Genomic DNA, 21,489 nt, shown 5'->3' on the forward strand with positions numbered 1-21,489 from the left:
ACATTTACCTTGAATCATGACGTTGGCGAATATTACTGACATTGTCTATTTTGAAGTTACGTTACATGTATCTGAGTTTCGAGAGAAGCAGGTTAATGAATACTTTGGGAAGGTTATATGGTCGACAGTAAGATCTCATTAGAAAACACTTTTGATCATTTTTACCAGTGAAATATCTTGTGATATTTTTGAAATTCGTCACTTTTTCTGATATTTTTCACTAGTGAAAAGAATCACTTTTTTCTGATTGGCCAAAAAAAACTCTGCTTTCAAACGGCACTAAGGGAAAGTAAAAGCTGATCCGGTATATTTTGCTATAAAATGTTTATGAACAGAATATCTAAGAGTATCTTCAGTAGTACTAAATGTATTTCAGTCGTGAAAAATATCAAAATATTAGCCCCACTTGTGAAATATATTTGGTATAACTGAAGATACTGTTAGATATCCTCTATATCTTCGTTTTATGTGTTGAAATCCAGGTGGTATATATTTCCGCTACCATGACCCTAGTCTCGGTTTGACCTAGATGTGTAAGGTGTCGTCAATGGAGCAGAGACCGCGTAAGTAATATATCGATAAAAGTTAAAACTCAGACAGCTATTATATATGATTTTGTATGAACATTTATTTGAAAATAAATCAGTTTTGTTTCAAAAACCTCATTACATAATGACGTATAAATTAAATATATATAAATGTTTCTTAATCGAGGATCCAAAATACCATAACAACACGAAATTTCTTTGGAATGTAAGAATTGAATCATCCCCCCACATACATACCGTATAAAACTCATAATAACACATATAATTTGAGTCATGTGCTTTTAATTCCTTAAAGAAAAATATCTCACTGAAGAATACCTATAGCGCAGCATAAATGAGTGTTTGTATATGAAAGTATTGATGCATAGTCTTCTTAACATCTTTTCTTTGAATTAACCTCTTACTGTAAACGTGAAAATTTACGCGAGGGGGAAATTTACGCTAATAGCACGGAGTCCTTTTGATCGTGAAAATTCCCCCCACGCGTATTATTCTGATATCAATTTGTTTAATCTCGAACTACAAACGAAGGTGGATCGATCGCGGAAATTACCCCAACGCGTATAGTTTACATATCGAAATCGCGAAATTAACCCCCCGCGAAAATAACCACGTTTACAGTATTTTCCGTATAAGATGTATGTTGTAAAGATGTAGCTATAAAGCTATGCAATTGATCGCCAACACTTGATGGATCCTTTAGTATCAGTGACGGTGATGGACAATCTCAGATCTGCTTTATTACATATTCTTATAAAAAATATAGATTGAGACAGTCACATAATCTGACCAAAGTATCTATTTTATTTGGAAGTAAAGAACGTAAAAATACAAGGCATACACAGGATATGTAGAGAAGAACATTTGTGTGCGAAATATATAGCATTACGTTAATTATATATTTACATGATACATTAATAAAGCAACATTATATCACTTATAAATGAATATTATATACAGGTGATGCATATATAAATAACATTTCACAAACAATCGACATATTCTATAAAATATAAAAAGTCAACATCTTGATAGAGTAATGTCCCTTGGCATGAACTCTCCGTCCCAGAGAAATTTGGAGAACTAGAACAAAAACGATATCGGTTATAACAATGCGTGTCTATGTAGTGGTCACATTTTCCATTAAACATGTTTTACAGACATGGGATATGTTTGAAATGATTACTAACATATAAAAAATATTGCATAGACAGATTAATTCCAATATTAACAAGTTTTAAAATTTTAACATAAATACCGCTAAATAGTATGCATTCTTGATTTTATTCTTTCATAACAATAATTTGTAGGTGAGAACCCATCTTGTAAATTTCTAATATTTTCGAGCTGTCATCTCGAAATGTTTCCCAAAACATTTCTTCGTGAAAATTGAATTACGGTTTGTATCCTAGAGTAACCCATCCGGCCGCCTAGCGTTAAAAGTTAAGCATTACGGTTTGGGAGGACGTATTTGTGAGCCTCCTCCGTTTACTATTTAAAAAAGAACGATTCTGCATAAGCAAAGAAAGGGTTTTATTTGTGGGCCGTGGCTTATTTGCTAGTGTATATGGAACGTAACGATGTAGATGATAAATTACTAGTCAGTTATTTAAATCGTAGACAAATTGCATCAGAAGTTAAATACTGAATATTTCCCAGTATCAATGTGGTAGTTTCAGAAACTACAGCAATACATAAAAAGAGAAATCCATAAAAAAAAAAAAAAAAAAAAATAGAGCTGATATCAGATTGTGACAGGTTTGAACTAATCATCTACATACATTTTTTTTGTAAAGTTATGTTGTGTCAAGGTCAATTCATCAAAATTGGACAATATTTAAATTTCGACCAATCCGAGGCTAGGAAATGGCCGCCATTTTGTTTTACCAAAAACAATCGCTGCGAATTTTTTTGTAGAACGAAGCTAATAGCATCTTCCAACACATTGTAATCATTTTTGTTACACCTACCTTTAAATGAGTGGAATTTCAACATGATTCTCTCTTCTTAGATGACACTTATTTGGTCAGCGTCCTCTGCAATAAAAAAAATTATAGAACTATTAAACATTAACGCATTTTGCCGATTTTCCTTTTCTTTATGTATGGATTTGTGAATCAATTCACACATTAAAAAGATGTGTAATTTGTTCAATCGTCTTAATGGTCTGGGATATCTTTACTGATCCAAGTACTGTAAATGTACTTAATTTGACCACTTAAAGCAGATTAGCGGAATGATGGATCAGCGTGCCAACAATGATTTTCATAAAACCAATGTAGAAAAACTAAAATTAATATTTTAGCGGAATATTTCCAGTACAAAAACCGGTAAAATAAGATTATCGCAAATAAATGTAAATCTACAGTAATCTACTTACCAAATAAGCCTGATCTTGCTGCCACTGTAACAAAAACACAACAAACAATGATTATAATTTTATTTATTAACAATTCCTTCATCTGCCGTACTCACGCCAATTTATCATATAAAGTCGCTAACCCACGTTAAGGAATTAGGATAAACATTGCAGTTCATTTTCAGAAAAACAATGTGACTATCATTAGCAAATACGAAGTTGATATGTTAATATTATTTTCTTAATAAATATGCGTTAGCATTTTAAATAACTGTGATTTTATTTAATGTCTTTAAACATATTATTGTTTTAAGAAAACGTATTCCAATACGACTATTTCCACTTGTAATGAAGACATATAAGCAGTCGTGCTGTAAACGTGTTAATTTTGGCGCACTAATATTTTCCTGCATTTCCAAAATATAACAAATTAGCGCAAAGAAGACATCGCATTTGCGTATTTTCTTTGGGACTTGCACACAGAAAATGTAATAAACGCAATCATGATCTAGTGCTATGCTTAAAGAGCGAAAAGTGCTAACATAAAATTACCGCGAAAGTGTGTACGTTTACAACATAATAAATGTAACATAAACAAAACTGAAAGTATTTGTACGTTAAAAACAAAAAAAATGTACTTACATCTTAGATCTGTTCCCCTTGAAATTGTTACTGTAAATCAATAAAAAAATATTAATAATTAATTGATCGATTAAAATTTTTAAAACATAGTTTTCTGGTTAGATCGCCTTGTTTATATCCTTTGTCATATAAAACTTGGATCTTCTTACAGTTGCTTCTACAGTGACCAACAAACGGGAGGCCTTCCAAATGTTTGGCATATCAATTAAGGAGATAGTTCCTGACCGAAGACACAACCCCAATACCATATGATGATTCTTGATGTCGGCTTTATGCAGATTGTAAACATAATTCGGATAGATCTAGTAACAAGTGACTCGTATCTATATATGGGAGTGGGTCGGCCAGTTTCTATCCTGGCCTAGTTCAGTAATAAAAACTAAATTGATAAGAAAAAATATTTTGTAAACGTATCAAGAATTCTGTCTTATTCACCAGCGTTGAAATAGTGATGATATATGTTAAATTGATAAAACTGAAATATCAACAAATATATTGAGAATTATCATACTTATAACTCGGTTACAATATAATCAATAAATTCTTTGTTGTTGTAGTTTTAATATGTTATTCTACAACATTCTATTATTTTAGATACTCACCATGATCAGAATCCCCACCTGAAACCAAAAATAATAAGAATTATAATCTGATAGATGTTACGTTATATACAAGTCGGACATTGATGACCATTAGAGTTATTCATCAACAAATACAATGTAAATACTTCTACACTCTTGATCGACGAAATGAAGTTCTACGAAACATTTCTGAGAAATGTATGATTTTACAGTATAAAGTGATATCTTTTAAACAACCGATTGCTAGTGTAAGCCAATATATCTAACGCCTATATATCGATATACAAATGTATAACCCATATATCGAGTCAATTATATCAATGAATGGCATTAATGCCGTCATGTCGACTTTATTATAACATTACAACTGTCATAAATTCACTACATTGTCAAGTACACATGTCATAAGTCTAATCGTGACGCCTTGTACAGCCTTCCATAATCGATTGCATTCAGTCGATAATTCTTTTCTATGTCAAGATAATAATGTGCTTTATGAAAAATTATGATGATGTATCGCAGTAACTATGAGTTGATTTTGTCGTTATCCAGAATGAAACATATGTTGCATTTTTATAATATTTGTCATTTAGGCGAGAAAATATGTAGATACTGTATTGTGTAAATTTTGCGGTATAACCAAAAGTTTGAAATAAATAATTAGGCATTTTCACAAGAATTACGGCATGTATAATTTATACCATATATGTATATATCTACACGATTCATTTTATTGTAAACCTTACAACAGACGATTCGATAAACGAATAAATAAAATGGATTTATAAATAAAAAGATAATCAAATAAACAACTACATATATAGTTAGGATATTAATTGAACTACATAAGAATAACAACTTTTGAATGTATTATATATCTTAAATTATACTAATTGAAAACGGTGTCTACAGTGACGCCGTGATGATGTCTAAAGTGACGTCCGTGATGATGTCTACAGTGACGTCCGTGTATAAAGTGACGTCCGTGCCTATAGTTACGTTTGTGTCTATGATGACGTCTGAGTCTACAAGTGACGTCTCTGTCTCTGTTGACGTCCGTGTGTACAGCGACGTCCGTGTGTACAGCGCCGTCCGTGTGTACAGTGACGTCCGTGTGTACAGCGCCGTCCGTGTGTACAGTGACGTCCGTGTGTACAGTGACATGCATTTATATTGTGACTACAGTGACATCCGTGTCTATAGATAAGATCGTGTCTATGGTGACGTCCGTGTCGAACAATTATGTCCATGTCTACAGTGACGTCCGTGTCTAGATCGATGTCCGTGTCTAGGTCGATGTCCGTGTCTATGGTGACGTCCGTGTCTATGGTGACGTCCGTGTCTACAGTGATGTCCGTGTCTATGGTGACGTCCGTGTCTAGGTCGATGTCCGTGTCTACAGTGATGTCTGTGTCTACAGTGATGTCCGTGTCTATGGTGACGTCCATGTCTACATTGACGTCCGTGTCTATGGTGACGTCCATGTCTACATTGACGTCCGTGTCGCTTATGTCATCCTGCGTACAATGACGTTAGAGTCTATGGTGATGTCTGTGTCTACAGTGACGTCCGTGTCTATGGTGACGTCTGTATCTATGGTGACGTCTGTGTCTATGGTGACGTCTGTGTCTATGGTGACGTCCGTCTCTCTGTGATGTCTGTGTTTACAGTGTCGTTGTCTAGTGTAAGGTTCAACAGTGATGTTGCCCTACTTACCAAGACCGTATCCGCCAATCGATCCAAGGCCATTGATGCCTCTGATGCCTCCACCGTACTCAACGGAAGCTGTGAGTTATTAAAAAAGATGCCAAAATGATACGACAACGTACTTAAATAAATATAATATTCTTAGAGATACTGCTGTCAGCTGCAGGTCTGTAGCTGTAAATTATGTTCAGAGGAACTAACTAAATAGCATCATTACATTCCAACATATATTTCATAGTTATTGTATTCCATTGTGTTCATTGATTATTAATACCATAGGACATGTGTAATGTTTAATGTTTATAAACAAAGGCAATCAAGTGACTGTTGCTTAAGTGACCTTTGAGCGATACCAAGACTTGGTTTTCAGTTCATAACTTAATAAAAGTTAAACAAAAATGACAGCATAAATCAAGTTACATGATAGCCAGTGTTAATTAATATATTATTGTTTCTGATATATCATTAAACGGAACGTGTATGAAGTCTTGAATAACTTAATGATGTAACGAATACTTACGAAAATCGATATCTCCTCCTCCTGAAAATAACATGAATATGAAAAATGTTAAAAATATCCAATTCCATCATCACAAAACAAAACATACCTACATACATAAACACCCACACACATACAAACAAAAGGGGATTTAAATAATTCACTAGCTTAATGTCTATAATCGTTCAATCTTTTAAAACCTGATATGAAAACAAGCAGTTGAAAAGATAAACTGTTTTATAAGTTATCTAAAAGCTAATTAGGATTCAAAATTACATAATTAAATGATTACTAAATATGAATAATTACATAATATAGCACCGGTAAAGTCGTTAATTATTGCTTGCACGTCAACCGTCTAAATAAATCAAGTTGGACACTTTGGATCAAGATGTATTACATAATTATTTTTATATTCGCCATATTCACCACGACTCACAGAAAACATATACATGGATATATTTACATTCATCCTGAACAAGTCCGAAACATTAGGGGGAAATCTTATTTCAAAAGCAAAAGATTGCTATTTAGATTGGCTTACCAACAACGATGATGTTATTTCCCCTCCTCAATCGAGGCTGCATTCCTGTAAATAGAACACACAACATGTTCACATAGATATACAGACTACATGTCTATAACGGTAAATCAAGAAATATACAGACTACATGTCTATAACGATAAATCAAGAAATATACAGTCTACATGTCCATAAAGGTAAACCAAGAAATATACAGACTACTTGTCCATAACGGTAAATTAATAGATATACAGAGAAATGAAATTTACACGAGTTGTGCGACATTGGAAGATAAAACGAGTAGGATTTATAGATAGGGTTTTGTGATATAGTGGTTCTTTGTAATGCAGATTCATCTAGGCCCCCTTTTAGTCTAAAACATTTATAATGGCATATTCCGGACCATGTATATGTAATATCAACTTATGAATGGCTCATACAACTAACTATTTTACCAGAATTTATTACTAGTGACTCGATCCCCTCAATCGCTCATTGGACGTCCAAATGATGTGAAATTTATATCAGATTAATGCTTGAAGTATCGCTACCTCAAAATGATGTTATGGTATAGGTTTGATGGCAAATAAGAGCGCAAGGTCAATCGGAAGACAGTAACCCTGACATCTACAGAGGAAGGTGGAACCTCCACCTGGGGAATCCCCGCCTTTTTCACCTGTAGTCATATGTCATTCTATTTTCAGTAGGAGTGTACATATTTGTTTTTTCAAGTCTTAAGATTTTACTCTGTATTCTCTATATAGGAAGAACCTATTTCATTTCTTAAATACTGAGGAAAACAGCTCCACAAATCGGAAACACATTTTCGTTTGATGAAAGTGAAGCCGATTTGCTGAGTTAGATTTGTGAGTTCTAAAGTAAAGTAGGGATCAAAACAAATGTTCCGGAATGGAATACAACTGCTACGCAGTGTTTAATTTGTTCACCATTAACAATTATTATATAATCATTTTATAACGTTGTTACGTCTTATTGTAGCTTGTCCATGTCATATTTGTACCTGTATAAGTTTTCTTTCTAACTTACGTTGTCTGTAGGTCCGGCGTCCTAGTCCGAGTCCGAGATTTGGGATTGCAGAGAGACTAGAAACTCTCCTGTTCCCTCCAAAACCAATGTTTACTGTGTCAGCATCGTTTACTGTTAAAAAGAACAATTAATTTATCATTATAAGTACACCGTTAGCGCGCACCAAACAATACCTTTAAACATATATAATAATCCGTTCAAACTGTCAAAACAACCTGTATATAAAAAAAGAATTACTTGAATCGAAACTTATTTTGGAAATAAGCCAGTCTTTGAAATAAGGATAACTCAGAAATGAGATAACTTTATTCAGGGAAGCGCTGTATATAATTTAAGGAAATGATAGTCAATTATTAGTGATATAATTTCCTGAAATTGTCGTGCACTAATTCGAGAATGAATGTTTGGTTCAGCAATACCGATATCCATTTCCGTGAAAATGTTAAAGAAATCATAAATACAAGATAGAATAAATCAATGACTATACCAGAAATATCATTGCATTAATCACAATCAAACAAATTTAAAAACTTACAAAAATAAAGTAACGATAGAAGAAGTAATTATAAGGATATCATCAAATATCAGTTTATTTTTGTATCCTTATGTTCTTACCTGATGAAAGGATGGCGGCTTGTCTAGGTGAATATATTGCACCTAAAATGCAGAAAATTGTACAGCGTTTACAAAAACTTCTAATGGAAGCCAATACGGCTAATATCAAATTCAAGTTAAGTGTAATTCAGTGAATTTTAATCCGTATACAACTATATGTTCACAACCTAGGTATCATTGTACCTTTCTACTATTAGAATGTGTTTTATTTTCTTAAATCTTCTATATAATTGATATCAAAATGAATAAAAGATCATATACTCACGTCTTCTTCCAATAACTAATGCTGAAAGGGAATTAAAATTTAACATTAATTGAATGAAATTTCTTCACAAAAATTTGGTATTAAATGGCGTGATGGTAAGTTATAACGATGGTCAGATATAGGTACTAGATCCTATCAAACAAATGTTCGTTGGATGCGTATTACTAGAAATAGATGATTGGTCATGTAGTAATAACAGCAGTACAGATAAGTAAACTGTCGAATTTTCGAGGCAATCTGCCCCCTTTATCAAGATACAAGTAAATTACTTGGTTTGGTTTATTTTGTTTAACATCCTATTAACAGCCAGGGTCATTTAAGGACGTGCCAGGTTTGGAGGTGGAGGAAAGCCGGAGTACCCGGAGAAAAACCATCGGCCTACAGTCAGCACCTGGCAACTGCCCTACGTAGGTTTCCAACCCACAACCCAGAGGTGGAGGGCTAGTGATGAAGTATTGGGACACCTTAACCACTTGGCCACCGCGGCCCCCAATACATTTCAAACGCTCACATATAGACATAGAATATGGAATAGTTACACAGGTTTAGTAGATAAACAATGTAAAATATATTATGTAATGAATTAATGAATATCGTCGAAGGTCTATTGTTTTTAATCAGAAAACATCTTAAATAGATGGTATAAATAGTCAATAGCATCAGTTGAAGCGATATGTTGACAGCTGGTGCTATGTATCAAATGTTTTTGTTTATCTTCGCAGTTGGTTCATACATGTATATGTATTTATAATAGAAGTCTTATTCATAGGATTATTTTAGATAACAGCGTTCACTTTGTATATCTACAACATCACGCATTTGATGCTTCGCTGTACTGTGACCCTATGTGACCCTTTTTCTGAGGCGTCTCTACATACCGAAAGTGACGTGCTGATCATCGAAGCATGGTATTGGTAACGATATGCTCATTCAATAAGAAAGACACATATTGTCACATGTACAGAGAAAAAACTGCAATGTCATGACACCGACCGATAGTGATGGTGCTGTGGTCAATGACTATATAACTAAGACAATTAACAATGTGGTGACATGAAAATTTTGGAAAATGGATGCCTAAGGAAAGAGAAAGATATACTTGGCATTGGATATACATTATATTTGAATAATGGGAAGGTAATATCTGATTAGACTTAAGAGGAAAAATGCTTCATCAACACGAAGCAACGTTAAGCCTTATACTGCTTTAAGTTCCACCTTGCCAATAACATGTATACGGATCCCGTTAGCTGACATGCCAAACTCCTATTTCATTTCGTTATTTCGAGATATAATCTCATTTGATAGAAAAATCATTCGGTTTATCGAAATAATTTTCGTTTTATCGAATTATCATTTCGATATAACGGAGTATTATTTCGATATATTGACTTATTATTTCGATGTAACGAAATAGTTTTTCGTTAAAACGAGTTAACGTTCCAAAATAACGCAATAAAATAAGTGAATGGCATGTCGGTCAAGAGGCTTCGTACAAATATGGCAGGAAAAGTAGTTATATTCCTATTACTGTCCGTAAAAAAACGTAAGTCTAAGATTGATTTGTGTTCCTTAGGTGAGTATGTCTCCGAAAAAAACAATCATGCATTAAAAATAATTCGTCATTAGCTCAAGGGCGTACCAGTATCGATGATGAGCTTGAATGCATTTGACAGTCTCGATCTGACTTGAGTGACATAAAAATCTTAAACTCGATAAGCAATTATAAAATATTATCGAGTGAGAACGAGTTTGTAAAATTTAATTAATTTTATAACTCTATAAAATATTATTTTCTTGAATATTGATCACCAGTATTTACTATTCCCCGTCTATCATACATAATCACGAAATCGCTTATATATCATTGTTTGCAACAGGCTTTTCAGATAATTGCTAGGTGAATAGTATTCAGTTTCTATAACGACAATGTCATATTTAACAAGCAGGTGACCAAATGTATATGCCCATGATATAGACCAAGGTAGTAATGTTCAGTGGGATCACACTCTGTGCCTATATAACAGGTAGACTCATATTTTATATGGATCTCTTTACAGTCAGTCATTGACAGGAAATTGGTCGTTAATGTGATATACCTGGCGACACCTGATGTCTACCTGGAGTCAGGGATCAATCAAAATCACCTGTACGTACATGTAAGTATCACAAGGCGAGGAATTATGTCACACGGTCATGTGATCAATTGATTTCATACAACAATTAACACACGTATGACTCAGCGTGTCAACAATAAAAATGTCCATACGTGATACACACTATCAATGATTGACACTATTCCTAAGAAACTCTTCTTTCAACCACACCGTAAGGAAAATAATGCGGGTCCCCGACAGATTCCTGTGCTAACTACCGAGACTGTTCTTCTCCATTGAAAAATGGCGTTGTTTTATATTTCGTTAAATAAAATTATCAAATGATGAATAAATTCCAGGCTAACGAAAAATTAAAGAATCGCATAAATATGACTTACACAATACGTCTCTAATGTTTCCATTGAGCTCTAATATAGAGCCTAATTTATTTATGAAGTCCTAGTTATATCACCGCTGTTTATTGATTGACAGCTTTCAAATACATAGGTTGCCAAATCAATCGCAGGCTGCATATACAGATTGACTTCTTGATTTTAACTTTAATTATTTCAATAATGAAAATCTTTTAACAGAAAAAATACTAAGGATACAAAAAAAGCGTAAAAATATGAAAACTAAAAAAAAGAAAAGAAATAATTTAGGATACATGAAACAGGAAACCTATGTTCAATATAAATGACATCCTATCATTTCGCCTACTAATATCTAAAATTTTCATACAATACAAATAAGAAGATTTTACTTTGATTTGAACTACACCAGGCTGTCATTGCCGAAATCGTTATCATTTTGATTGAACAGACATGTTGAAGATGAACTGTTAAAATTATGTAAATATACAAACTCATAAATCCTTTAAATTGCACTCTTATGTATGGTTGGTTAATGCCGAGTTATTACCATGCATACGAAGAGAACTGGTAAGCCATCCAAAAATGTTACTGTTAAATATTTAATATTTGCGAGCATTTTATTTTCGCGCTATTCGCTTATAAAGACAATCGCGAAAATCATTCCCGTTGACATTTTAACTATGTTTAATGTCTTTAAGTAATACATCGGTAACACTCCACGAGACTATGGCAGTGATATCGTAAACATGAACCAGTACCTTCCAGCAACCATAAATATCCAATGCTCTGTGTTTCAACTGAAATACTATTCCTCAGAATGTGTCACTTATTGCGATCAGACATGATAGTGTAAATATATACATTTTTGACAGAAGTAACCTCGGCGCCATAAATGTAGCTACTATTCTTGTCACAATGTGTACTTGTACACGTGCAGACGTGCTATTTTTAGTAGATGACCTGTCCATACCTATACAGTTTACAGCTCACACATGGCGTTTATGAGACTAATAATACAACAGTTATCTCAATTTAGACGAAGACTCATCAGTCATCAGCGAGGTATGATTTCTAAAAATAAACATCACCGCAAAGCAAGTAAATATATCAATTAACATCCTTCATGCATTTTCTCACAGTCAAGGGGCAACGATGAGATATGTTTTTAAAATATACTCCATCGACTTAAAATATAAAGTTGCACCCAATGGGCAGTAATAGGTTTAATCAATACATACGACAGAAACAAATACCAACAGCGTTATTATAATGATCCTAACACCGAAAGTTACATGCTGTAAACGTTTCTTTACTTGGCCCAATCAAATTTTAGCACATTTCCAAAATTTAGCAGCGCATTGATGAATTGGCGCGCCAAATTTATTTTATATAGAAACATTGTAAAGAAAGTGCAATTAGTGCAAAGATAACTGAGTGGAATGTCTCCTACACGAGGAACGCTAAAATAAGATAACCGCCAAAATATGTAAGTTTACATTAACTGACTTTGAGTCAGAATTCCATAGAACTTCATCGGAAAGGAATTAAAACGTATTTACACATAGAAAACAAATACAAATACAGAAAACGGGTCTTCTACAGGGCTATAATGGAGTAAGGTTTGTTACATTTGGTTTTGAATAAAAAGTAAACAGTTATTTTCTTTTTCAATTTAATATACAATGTATTTATTCTCTATCAAAGATGTAGTACATTTTGAACTTGGCATAATATAGTGCACTCATAAAGTAGTGATATAAAATGTGATTTCTAAATAAAGTTCTAATAAAAAAAGATTGTTTTTCGACTTTTTATATATGCGAAATGCTGAGAAAAACAATAATTATTTCCCTTTGCATGTGTTAAACTATAAGTTAGACCAATGTTCCGAGCAGTTATTGTCTCTGCCAATATGATCCATGATATAGAAAAATGATAAATTGTAGTTGGTAGACTTTAATATTTTATCATAGACACAACTTCCCCCGAAATTGATGAGGAAGAAAGTATAGCCTGCCTCTACCAACATCACAGGGTACGTGGTTTTCTTATTACAATTATATCAAAGCTAATGACCGGTTAAAATTATGTCCACATTAAGAGAAATTACAGGATGGCTAAATAGATAACGTGTCTTTACTCACAAAGTCCCCGATCTTATATAAACAGATGTTTCTCTTACCTTCAATATTTGCGGCAACTACAAGAAAAATAAAAGTTTGAAGTTAAACAATGGTTTTGCGATCAGAGGGACTAATGACATGCATTGTGAACAGATTTTGTGTAGATTGATTGATCTACTATATATATGTAGTCTATAAAGACTGTCGAAACGATATGCAAAATTTTTTTTTTTTATAATAGTTTTTATTTTATTGTTGTCTCTCTCCTTTTGCACTCATGGTTAAAATGATAATAATAACCCTTTCCTAATTAGACCAAATCGACTTTTATAAATAGTTTTATTTTAAATACATTAATTTGGTATCATCAGTTAGTAGTAAATCACAAATCAGTAATATGTTTGTTCATTAAAAGATATAACCGGTAAAACCATTAACTTAAACATGTCATACTACATGTATATCTTTTACTATACCTAGTACAGTTAAAAGTGGGTTACTGAAAGAAAATGTTGGAAACCTGATGCAACTTCAGTGCAATACTTAATGTGTTATTTAAAGCAAATATAGGAAATCTTATGAAACTTCAGTACACAAAATTGGTTATTAAAAGCAAATATAAGAATCTTATCTTATGAAAGTTCAGTACAAAAAAGTGGGTTTCTAAAAGCAAATATAAGATATCTTATGAAACTTCAGTACAATAAAAAGTAGTATATCTAAATGCAAATATAGGAAATCTTATCAAATTTCAGTACTGTAAAAAGTAGGTTATCTAAAACGTACATAGAAAACCTTTTAAAACATCAGTAAATAAAACGGGTGTTATCAATTTAAATCAAAAATTTATAAAGAAAACCATATAAAACATCAGTACAATCAAAACGGGGGTTATCAAATACATATAAATAAAATCTACTTTCTGTGTACGAAATTTGGAATACTTACCGATAAAACAAAGAAATACGGAAATGACAGTCGTCAGAGACATGTTGTAGAAATCACGTAATTGGTGAAACACAAACCAACTTATGTCTGTACAAAGACAACCAATAAGACAAAGGATCTGAATAGAGGATGATTGCAGCCTACTTATACTGTCCCGATAACACCCCTCCCCCTGTCATGTTTTTGCAATAAACGTATTATAGTGGCTAAAAACAAGCTAATCACTTTCCCTGCAGACATATATCACTACTGTTATTGGTACCAAGGACATGACAGAGCTTGTCACCTACGGCACAAAGCATTGTTATAACGCAAAAACAAACATCGTAATGACGTTGACACGTCATCGAACCACCGAGTAACGTTACATTTAGTGCATGTAAGAGACATAGACAATATGGAAACATTCTTAACACGGTACCGACCAGTACATGTCAAGAGTTTATGTGAACCGAATATAGCCCATATCAAAATTACTCGGCACAAGTTATGCACTTTATTTAGTTCGTTTATCATGTCATAAACACTAAATCTCTATAGAGTGTATAGTAACACTTCTTTATTCATATATTAAGTGTATATATAATTATTTTGTTTCAATCTAAGAGACAGTGATCTGTGTACTAAGATCTAGGCCGAGTTCTTTGGACGACAGGGCAAATATTTTGTTTATTATCCGTAAGGTAAAGAGACCGTTGTTTTCTCTCTTTTTAAATGCGTGTACTTGTACAGAGCAATATGAATGTGCAAACAATTCTTAAGAGTAGTACAAAGCCTGATAGACAAAGGAAGGGTGCCTTGAGTGAGTCTCTCTTTAATTTAGTTTTATAACGAAAATTTAATTAAATGTATCAATTTGAAATCTAACGAGGTTAAGAATCACTAAAGACTCTGTTTTCATTATGATACGATGTTGTGTTTTATCATGTCTATGCTGTTATGTAACGTCAACCTACATATATAGGTGTAAGATTTATATAAGTGTCTTGACACTTGTTTCTAGTTCCTTTTTGTGTAATATATATATTGTATATGTATTGTTAAATGGAAATTGACAAATACAACGCAGTTTTAATATGTCCATTCTGTAAAGAAAATCGAAAGAATTTCATTAAAATGTATTACTGGTATCGCCCATCATCATATAAACTTGTCCAGCTGTTGTCTGTACGTAACAGGAAAGAGCTTTGTAATTTAGGGAAGTACTTGAAATTGTGTTTTGCAGCACGTTCTAGATCTCAGATTTAGCTTATTTTGTGTTCACTCATATTAGTTTACCAACATTATAGCCGTCTATCCCCTGACTACACTATTGTATACTCCACTCATTTATCCATTCGATATTGCCGCTCAGAAATGTCAAGCATCTGTAACCTTACTGTAATATTTATTTTCAATATGATATATTTTGATAGATCTACTGTATATGTAAAGTAATTATATCAATGCTGTCCATCTGTCGTTAATTTGTATTATATATTAAGGTTGTAAATTATATGATGTAATCTTTTGGTATGCTTATGAGCCGTAAGGCTTAAAGTGAATAAAACATTGAACATTGAACTAAGAATCATATTAGTATGTAAGTTAAAAAGCAAGCGGCTCCTACACGGGAATTCTAACCTAAAATTAATATAACGGGGACAATATAAGAACATAGCATGATGGCATATATTATATATATAAGAGACACTTGTACCAGGTCTTATCAATAATTCTTAAATTACGAAAGTCCCTTGACTTCGAATTTCCAATAGGAATGCATTCCAGGATATAAGAAAAATTCCTTAGATTATTTGTTTCCCTTCAATCCAATAACGTTTCCAACTGAAAACAAAACCATAAAAAGTAAAGCCATGTTATTGAAACTTGGACTAGGTGTTACGAGATCGAAAGCGTCTTAGTATCACCTACTATCATTTATTTCTTTAAATTTCCATTTCACTTTTTTTCAATTGCAATACAAATACGTATTTTATTGACAATTCCAAGTACATTTTGTAGTTAATTATTTTTTACCAACGATGTAATTGGCAAGCTATGCCCTTGTGTGACATTTTTTTTAAAGTAGAATTTCCAGTAGTGCAGTAAATTGAACAAAATGACATTTATTTAATGTAATAAACGATGGTTTTCTTGTTACTAAATATTTCCATGACATTCATCTTAGCATTAAAATCATCGAAAACTTGGAAAAGCCTAATAATCTATTCGATTTACTAAACGATGATTTTTTTTATTACGACAATTTTGTATGAGAGATGATTTTGTATTGATAGCATTTTGAAGTTAGAAAAGTATAACGACTTACTCATTGTTTATACCTAAATAGCATCGCTAGGCATCATACACTATGAAGCGAATTATACAGAAGATTTATCAGTAAGTATAATATTAAAATATTAATTTAGAAATAGATACAGTATTAATTTGAAAGTGAATTAAAAAAAAGAACGATTTTGATCAAAACTTGTGGAAATCAAGAAGGAAAGACAGGGAAAGGAAAAAGATGCTACACATAAGATAAAGAGGAGTCGTGCAAAAATACAGTAGTTCCATTAATTTTGTATTATTATTTTTTTTTTAAATTGAATGATTTTAAAATATCTTTAATATCATGAGACATGTTGATATGATTTAGCACCATTGAGCTTTAAATAGAACTTGATCGTGTGATTTTATGTGATGATACGGAAATATTCGTGACATCAATAAAACTATGTACGTGTGTCGTTAGACATACATGGAGTGTTACATTGTACATGTGTTACACATGACCTTAACTGACCTAGCTGATGACACGTGGTGCGTCATAGCCTTCACGTCACATACATACACTCCATGTGTGTTATGAAGCTCTGTTAGCTTAACGAAAATGGAAATGAATTTCCAAATTCAAACATATGCTTACCTTAAAAAAGCAAATTTAGATTTTTTTTACCAATGAACAAATGATGTCTTTTGCTATTTATTTCACTGCGAATCTGGCGTTATATATGGATTATAAAATACAACTGTTTATCTTTATGCACAAAGTTCTCTTGATGGACTCGACCCTTGAAATCATGACAACTCTGTAATAAATCGTTGAGTGTAACGCGGCCGTTGATTGGACCATATACACACATGTCTATATACATTTAGGAGACAGTATTGAATAATACTCTAGGTGAAGGTGACCTTGGCAGATACTGACGGAAGTACATCGTAGAAGAAAAGTTGCAGGTGTGCTGATAATTCCTGGATGACTCACGATGTTTCTGGAAATCACCAAGGCTACCATAAACCATTAGGAATAATGGGGTGGTCGTATTACTGAAGCGACCAATACAAAGACATAATTAGAGAAAAATAACGGGAAAGAAAAAGTACACGCATTCATCATCATCATACTTTATTTCCTCCGGTTAGAGATTTTAAATACAAGGAAATCGACATAAACAAAAAGTAAATGAACAGAGGAATTAGAAGAAAACGCGAAAAAAATATGTATATACATCGAGATGCAAGCGCGGCATTGAAAGGGATTTTCATGTCCGCGCGAAACAGTTACGTTGGGTTAAGTCAAGACATTACAACAGACATCGCGTAACACGAGCGACAAATCGAACAGATTTCATGAGGAATTGTTCATAGTCTGTATCGTCAATGAAGGGAATACCTGTATTGGCTCCTAATATGGTGCGGGTGAAGGCAGTAGCATCCATTCTCTCAATGAAATGGAATACATTTGGACCGAAGGTAATGAGAATGTCTTCCATAAAGCTTTGTTTTAGAGCAATATTGACTATACAATCAGCACACAGATGAATTACTGCGACGTCATGAGACATTGTGCAGAGTGGGCATTGTTCATCGGCACGGCCACTAGGCAGAGCCAACACAGAACATATATAATAAATGTTTTGCATATCGGACGGAGATTCCGCAGCATGCCACAAGCTATATAGGTCATATGAGCAATGAATCTTTTGGAAAAAGGAGAAGTCATTATCATTTGCCATACGTTCCTTGAGAGCCGAGTTTTCGTAGAACCTAATAGGGGATTTCACTATGCGTTTCCATTGGGACTTGGTTGGAAATATGTAAGACCGTAGATATGTCTCCAAATAATAAAGAAAATTGTATTTCCGGAGTACTTTAACTATATCAGGGAAATATCCTTTATGGTTAGCTGGTGTGTTGGGTAACACTGAAATATATAAATGTAGACGTATGGTAAAAATTTGCTTCGGCCGATAGGATTGGTCCATAGCTATCATTTTTTGTAGAAACAGTAGTTTCCTCCGGTCGACTTCTGCTGAGATTCTGAAAAGACCAAGTATAGATTCGGCTATATCTGACCTTGTACGACGTGGTAAACCCAGTATGAGTTTTACAGCGTAGTGTTGAAAACAAGCAATCTTGGAGATTTCTGTTACAGTGAGATTAGTCCAATGTTCACACCCATGCAGAATCGACGGTAAAACGACTTTCTTGTAGAGACTGGTTTTAACGACAGGACTTATTGCAGATAAGGAAGGAGCTACACCAACAATAAAATGTAAGGTTCTTCTACCTTTATCACAAGCGTTGGTGATACGTTCGGTGTGAGACAGTTTGGACGAAAACACTGTACCCAGGTGAGCTTGGGAGTGTGAGATATCAAGGGTATGATTGCCTAGTGTCCATGTTTCATTCGGATTCCTTGGAATGTAGTTTCCGATTACTTAAACTTTGCACTTTGTATCACTGAACTCGAACTTCCACTTCATGCTATATTCCTGACAAATGTGCAACAGGTGTTGTAGCGAACGCGGAGATGTGCTGATGAGGGTGATGTCATCTGCCAGAGTTGACACACATGTCTATATACATTTAGGAGACAGTATTGATTAATACTCCAGGTGAAGGTGACCTTGGCAGATACTGACGGAAGTACATCGTAGAAGAAAAGTTGCAGGTGTGCTGATAATTCATGGATGACTCACGATGTTTCTGGGAATCACCAAGGCTACCATAAACCATAAGGGATAATGGGGTGGTCGTATTATTGAAGCGACCAATACAAAGACATAATTAGAGAAAAATAACGGGAAAGAAAAAGTACACGCATTACATTTCCAAGTTTAAATTCAAAATGTTAGCGCTGTACATAGATTAGCACTTCACAAACAGCGCAAAAAGCGCTAGAATTAAACCACCGCTGAAACAAGTACACTTACAGTATGTCAAAGTCTATTTAAATTTATAAGTCTTGCCACTCACACAGCTTAAGTCGGGGTATAATATTGCATCCAGATCATATTTCCAGATGTAACTGCAGAGATTTGCACTGTGGCAACCGCTAACATTAATGAGGATTGTCCCGGTAAAATATGTGTACCTTCTATAGAGGTTCATATGACAATTTCCAACTTCATTCCTCCCTTTTATATTGCATAGAAAAGCAACAGAGAATACCAACATCATAACGAACCCGTAAGAAAAATATATAACTTGTGGAATTCGTCTGAGATATTTCAAAAATGATGATATCCGTCCAGAGGGGATGATGTTAGGGTTTGCATTGTATAACAAACGCTCTCCACTGTGTGCGAGATGTTGCGAGTTTACGTCCGTGTGTTTGGGGGATGTGGCATGATCGTGATTGGTTCGATGTGACAGCACGGCACCTACTGTTGGGTTTCCCAACACGTTACAAATATAAGTTATTTCATAGCTACAGTAAAACAACGATTGTTAGACAATTTCAAACAAGAATGTGAGAATTGTTTTGTGTCATCGCCGAAATGTGTTTTATACAGACATGTTGTAGATCATTTAACGTTACAAACATATCTTTAAAACCAATTCTTGCTAATTATAAAAAAAAGCTATTGTTAGATAACGTTTATCTTCCGATTGTCTTCTTATCGAATCAGGTAGACATAGAAACGTACCTAGGCATCTTAGAACCTGCCCTTGTTTGTCTTACTGACATCGAGGATGAATATCACTTCATTTTTAAATTCCCCTTGTACAGTGAGCTGAGATTCAAATAGATTAAGCCCTATTATCGAATAAATCGCTCCGTCTCCAAATTAGTTATATTTCTATCATCTGTTAATACAAAATAATTGTGTAATTTAGGAAAATCTGTTCATCATACAAACATATTACGAGGGAATTAATTAGCAGAAAATTAGATTTTGTATGATTGTCCCTGGAAATATTTATTGTAATTTAATGTTTGCAAATCTTCTATCATTGAACTGTATCAGTTTACGATTAATACAGAATTGATTGACTAGTGCTGCGTCACTGAAACATACTGCAAACGTACATATTTTAGCGGTAATCTTATTTTCCCATTTTTCGCGCGGTAAGCATTCTGCTAAATTAATATCGCGCTTATTATTTTTTATCTATATTGGTTTCTATGGCAATCGTTGTTGGTGTGCTAATTCCCCATTCCGCTAATCTGTTTTAATTATGTTTTGCGCTAAAATTTGTGTACGTCAAATTACTTATGTTCACAGTAATTTCGAAGGCCGCCGGCAGGACACTCCACCTAAACACAATAAATTTCAAAACTGAAATTAAAGCTATAATTATAGTATGTACCTAAAAATGAATAAGCAACTGCATCAAACAGCTATTTCCGTATATGTCGTAGCTGTGATGTTAACGGTTCAGAAACCAATTGTAATTAGGCACATCCTTCCTATTTTGTTCATGAAACAATTGCTACATTTCTCCATGAATCTTATTTTCAACTAATTTAATTTTCGCGATATTATTTGAATCTCGAAAATAGAAAGCATTGGATATCTACACAGTTTCAGTTTTATACAATTTAGTGCATATCTTGCTTTAATCACTCTAGTTTGTTGGATAATTGGGGGATTAAACTGTGAGCGGAAGTATCGGTGACGGGCAGGTGGTAAATATATCATCACTTCCGATTGCGGAATCGAACCATTATCGCCTTGGTGAAAGGGTTTCGTCGCATCCGGAACACCAAGAAATATCAAACGACGGCTCGTGAAGGGTTGTAAGATTGGAAACAGACACTGTTTAGTATACACTGGCCTGTTGACGTCGACGCCATGAATCTCGTATCTGACACATTGTAAATAGGTTTATCAGTCGATTCGCGCCATTTCCGTCGTGCCGTTTTTATTTCAAGGCCGCGAGACTG

The 21,489-nt window shown here is 33.7% G+C and overlaps 1 protein-coding gene across 1 annotated transcript; it reads right to left on the reverse strand.

The window, feature by feature from the left end:
* Positions 1 to 810: 810 nt before the first annotated feature.
* LOC117314971 lies at positions 811 to 14,462 on the reverse strand. Its single transcript, XM_033869086.1, has 13 exons — positions 14,328 to 14,462; positions 13,439 to 13,456; positions 8,787 to 8,807; positions 8,522 to 8,563; positions 7,907 to 8,017; positions 6,881 to 6,925; positions 6,358 to 6,378; positions 5,847 to 5,915; positions 4,152 to 4,169; positions 3,550 to 3,579; positions 2,929 to 2,952; positions 2,519 to 2,584; positions 811 to 1,631 (listed from the first exon to the last, which is right to left on the reverse strand). The coding sequence occupies exons 1-12, from the start codon at positions 14,368 to 14,370 to the stop codon at positions 2,556 to 2,558; spliced, it is 471 nt and encodes a 156-aa protein (XP_033724977.1). The 5' UTR covers positions 14,371 to 14,462; the 3' UTR covers positions 811 to 1,631; positions 2,519 to 2,555.
* Between the last annotated feature and the right edge of the window lie 7,027 nt (positions 14,463 to 21,489).

Source organism: Pecten maximus, chromosome 17, assembly GCF_902652985.1.
Source record: "Pecten maximus chromosome 17, xPecMax1.1, whole genome shotgun sequence".
In the NCBI taxonomy this organism is placed as follows: domain Eukaryota; kingdom Metazoa; phylum Mollusca; class Bivalvia; order Pectinida; family Pectinidae; genus Pecten; species Pecten maximus.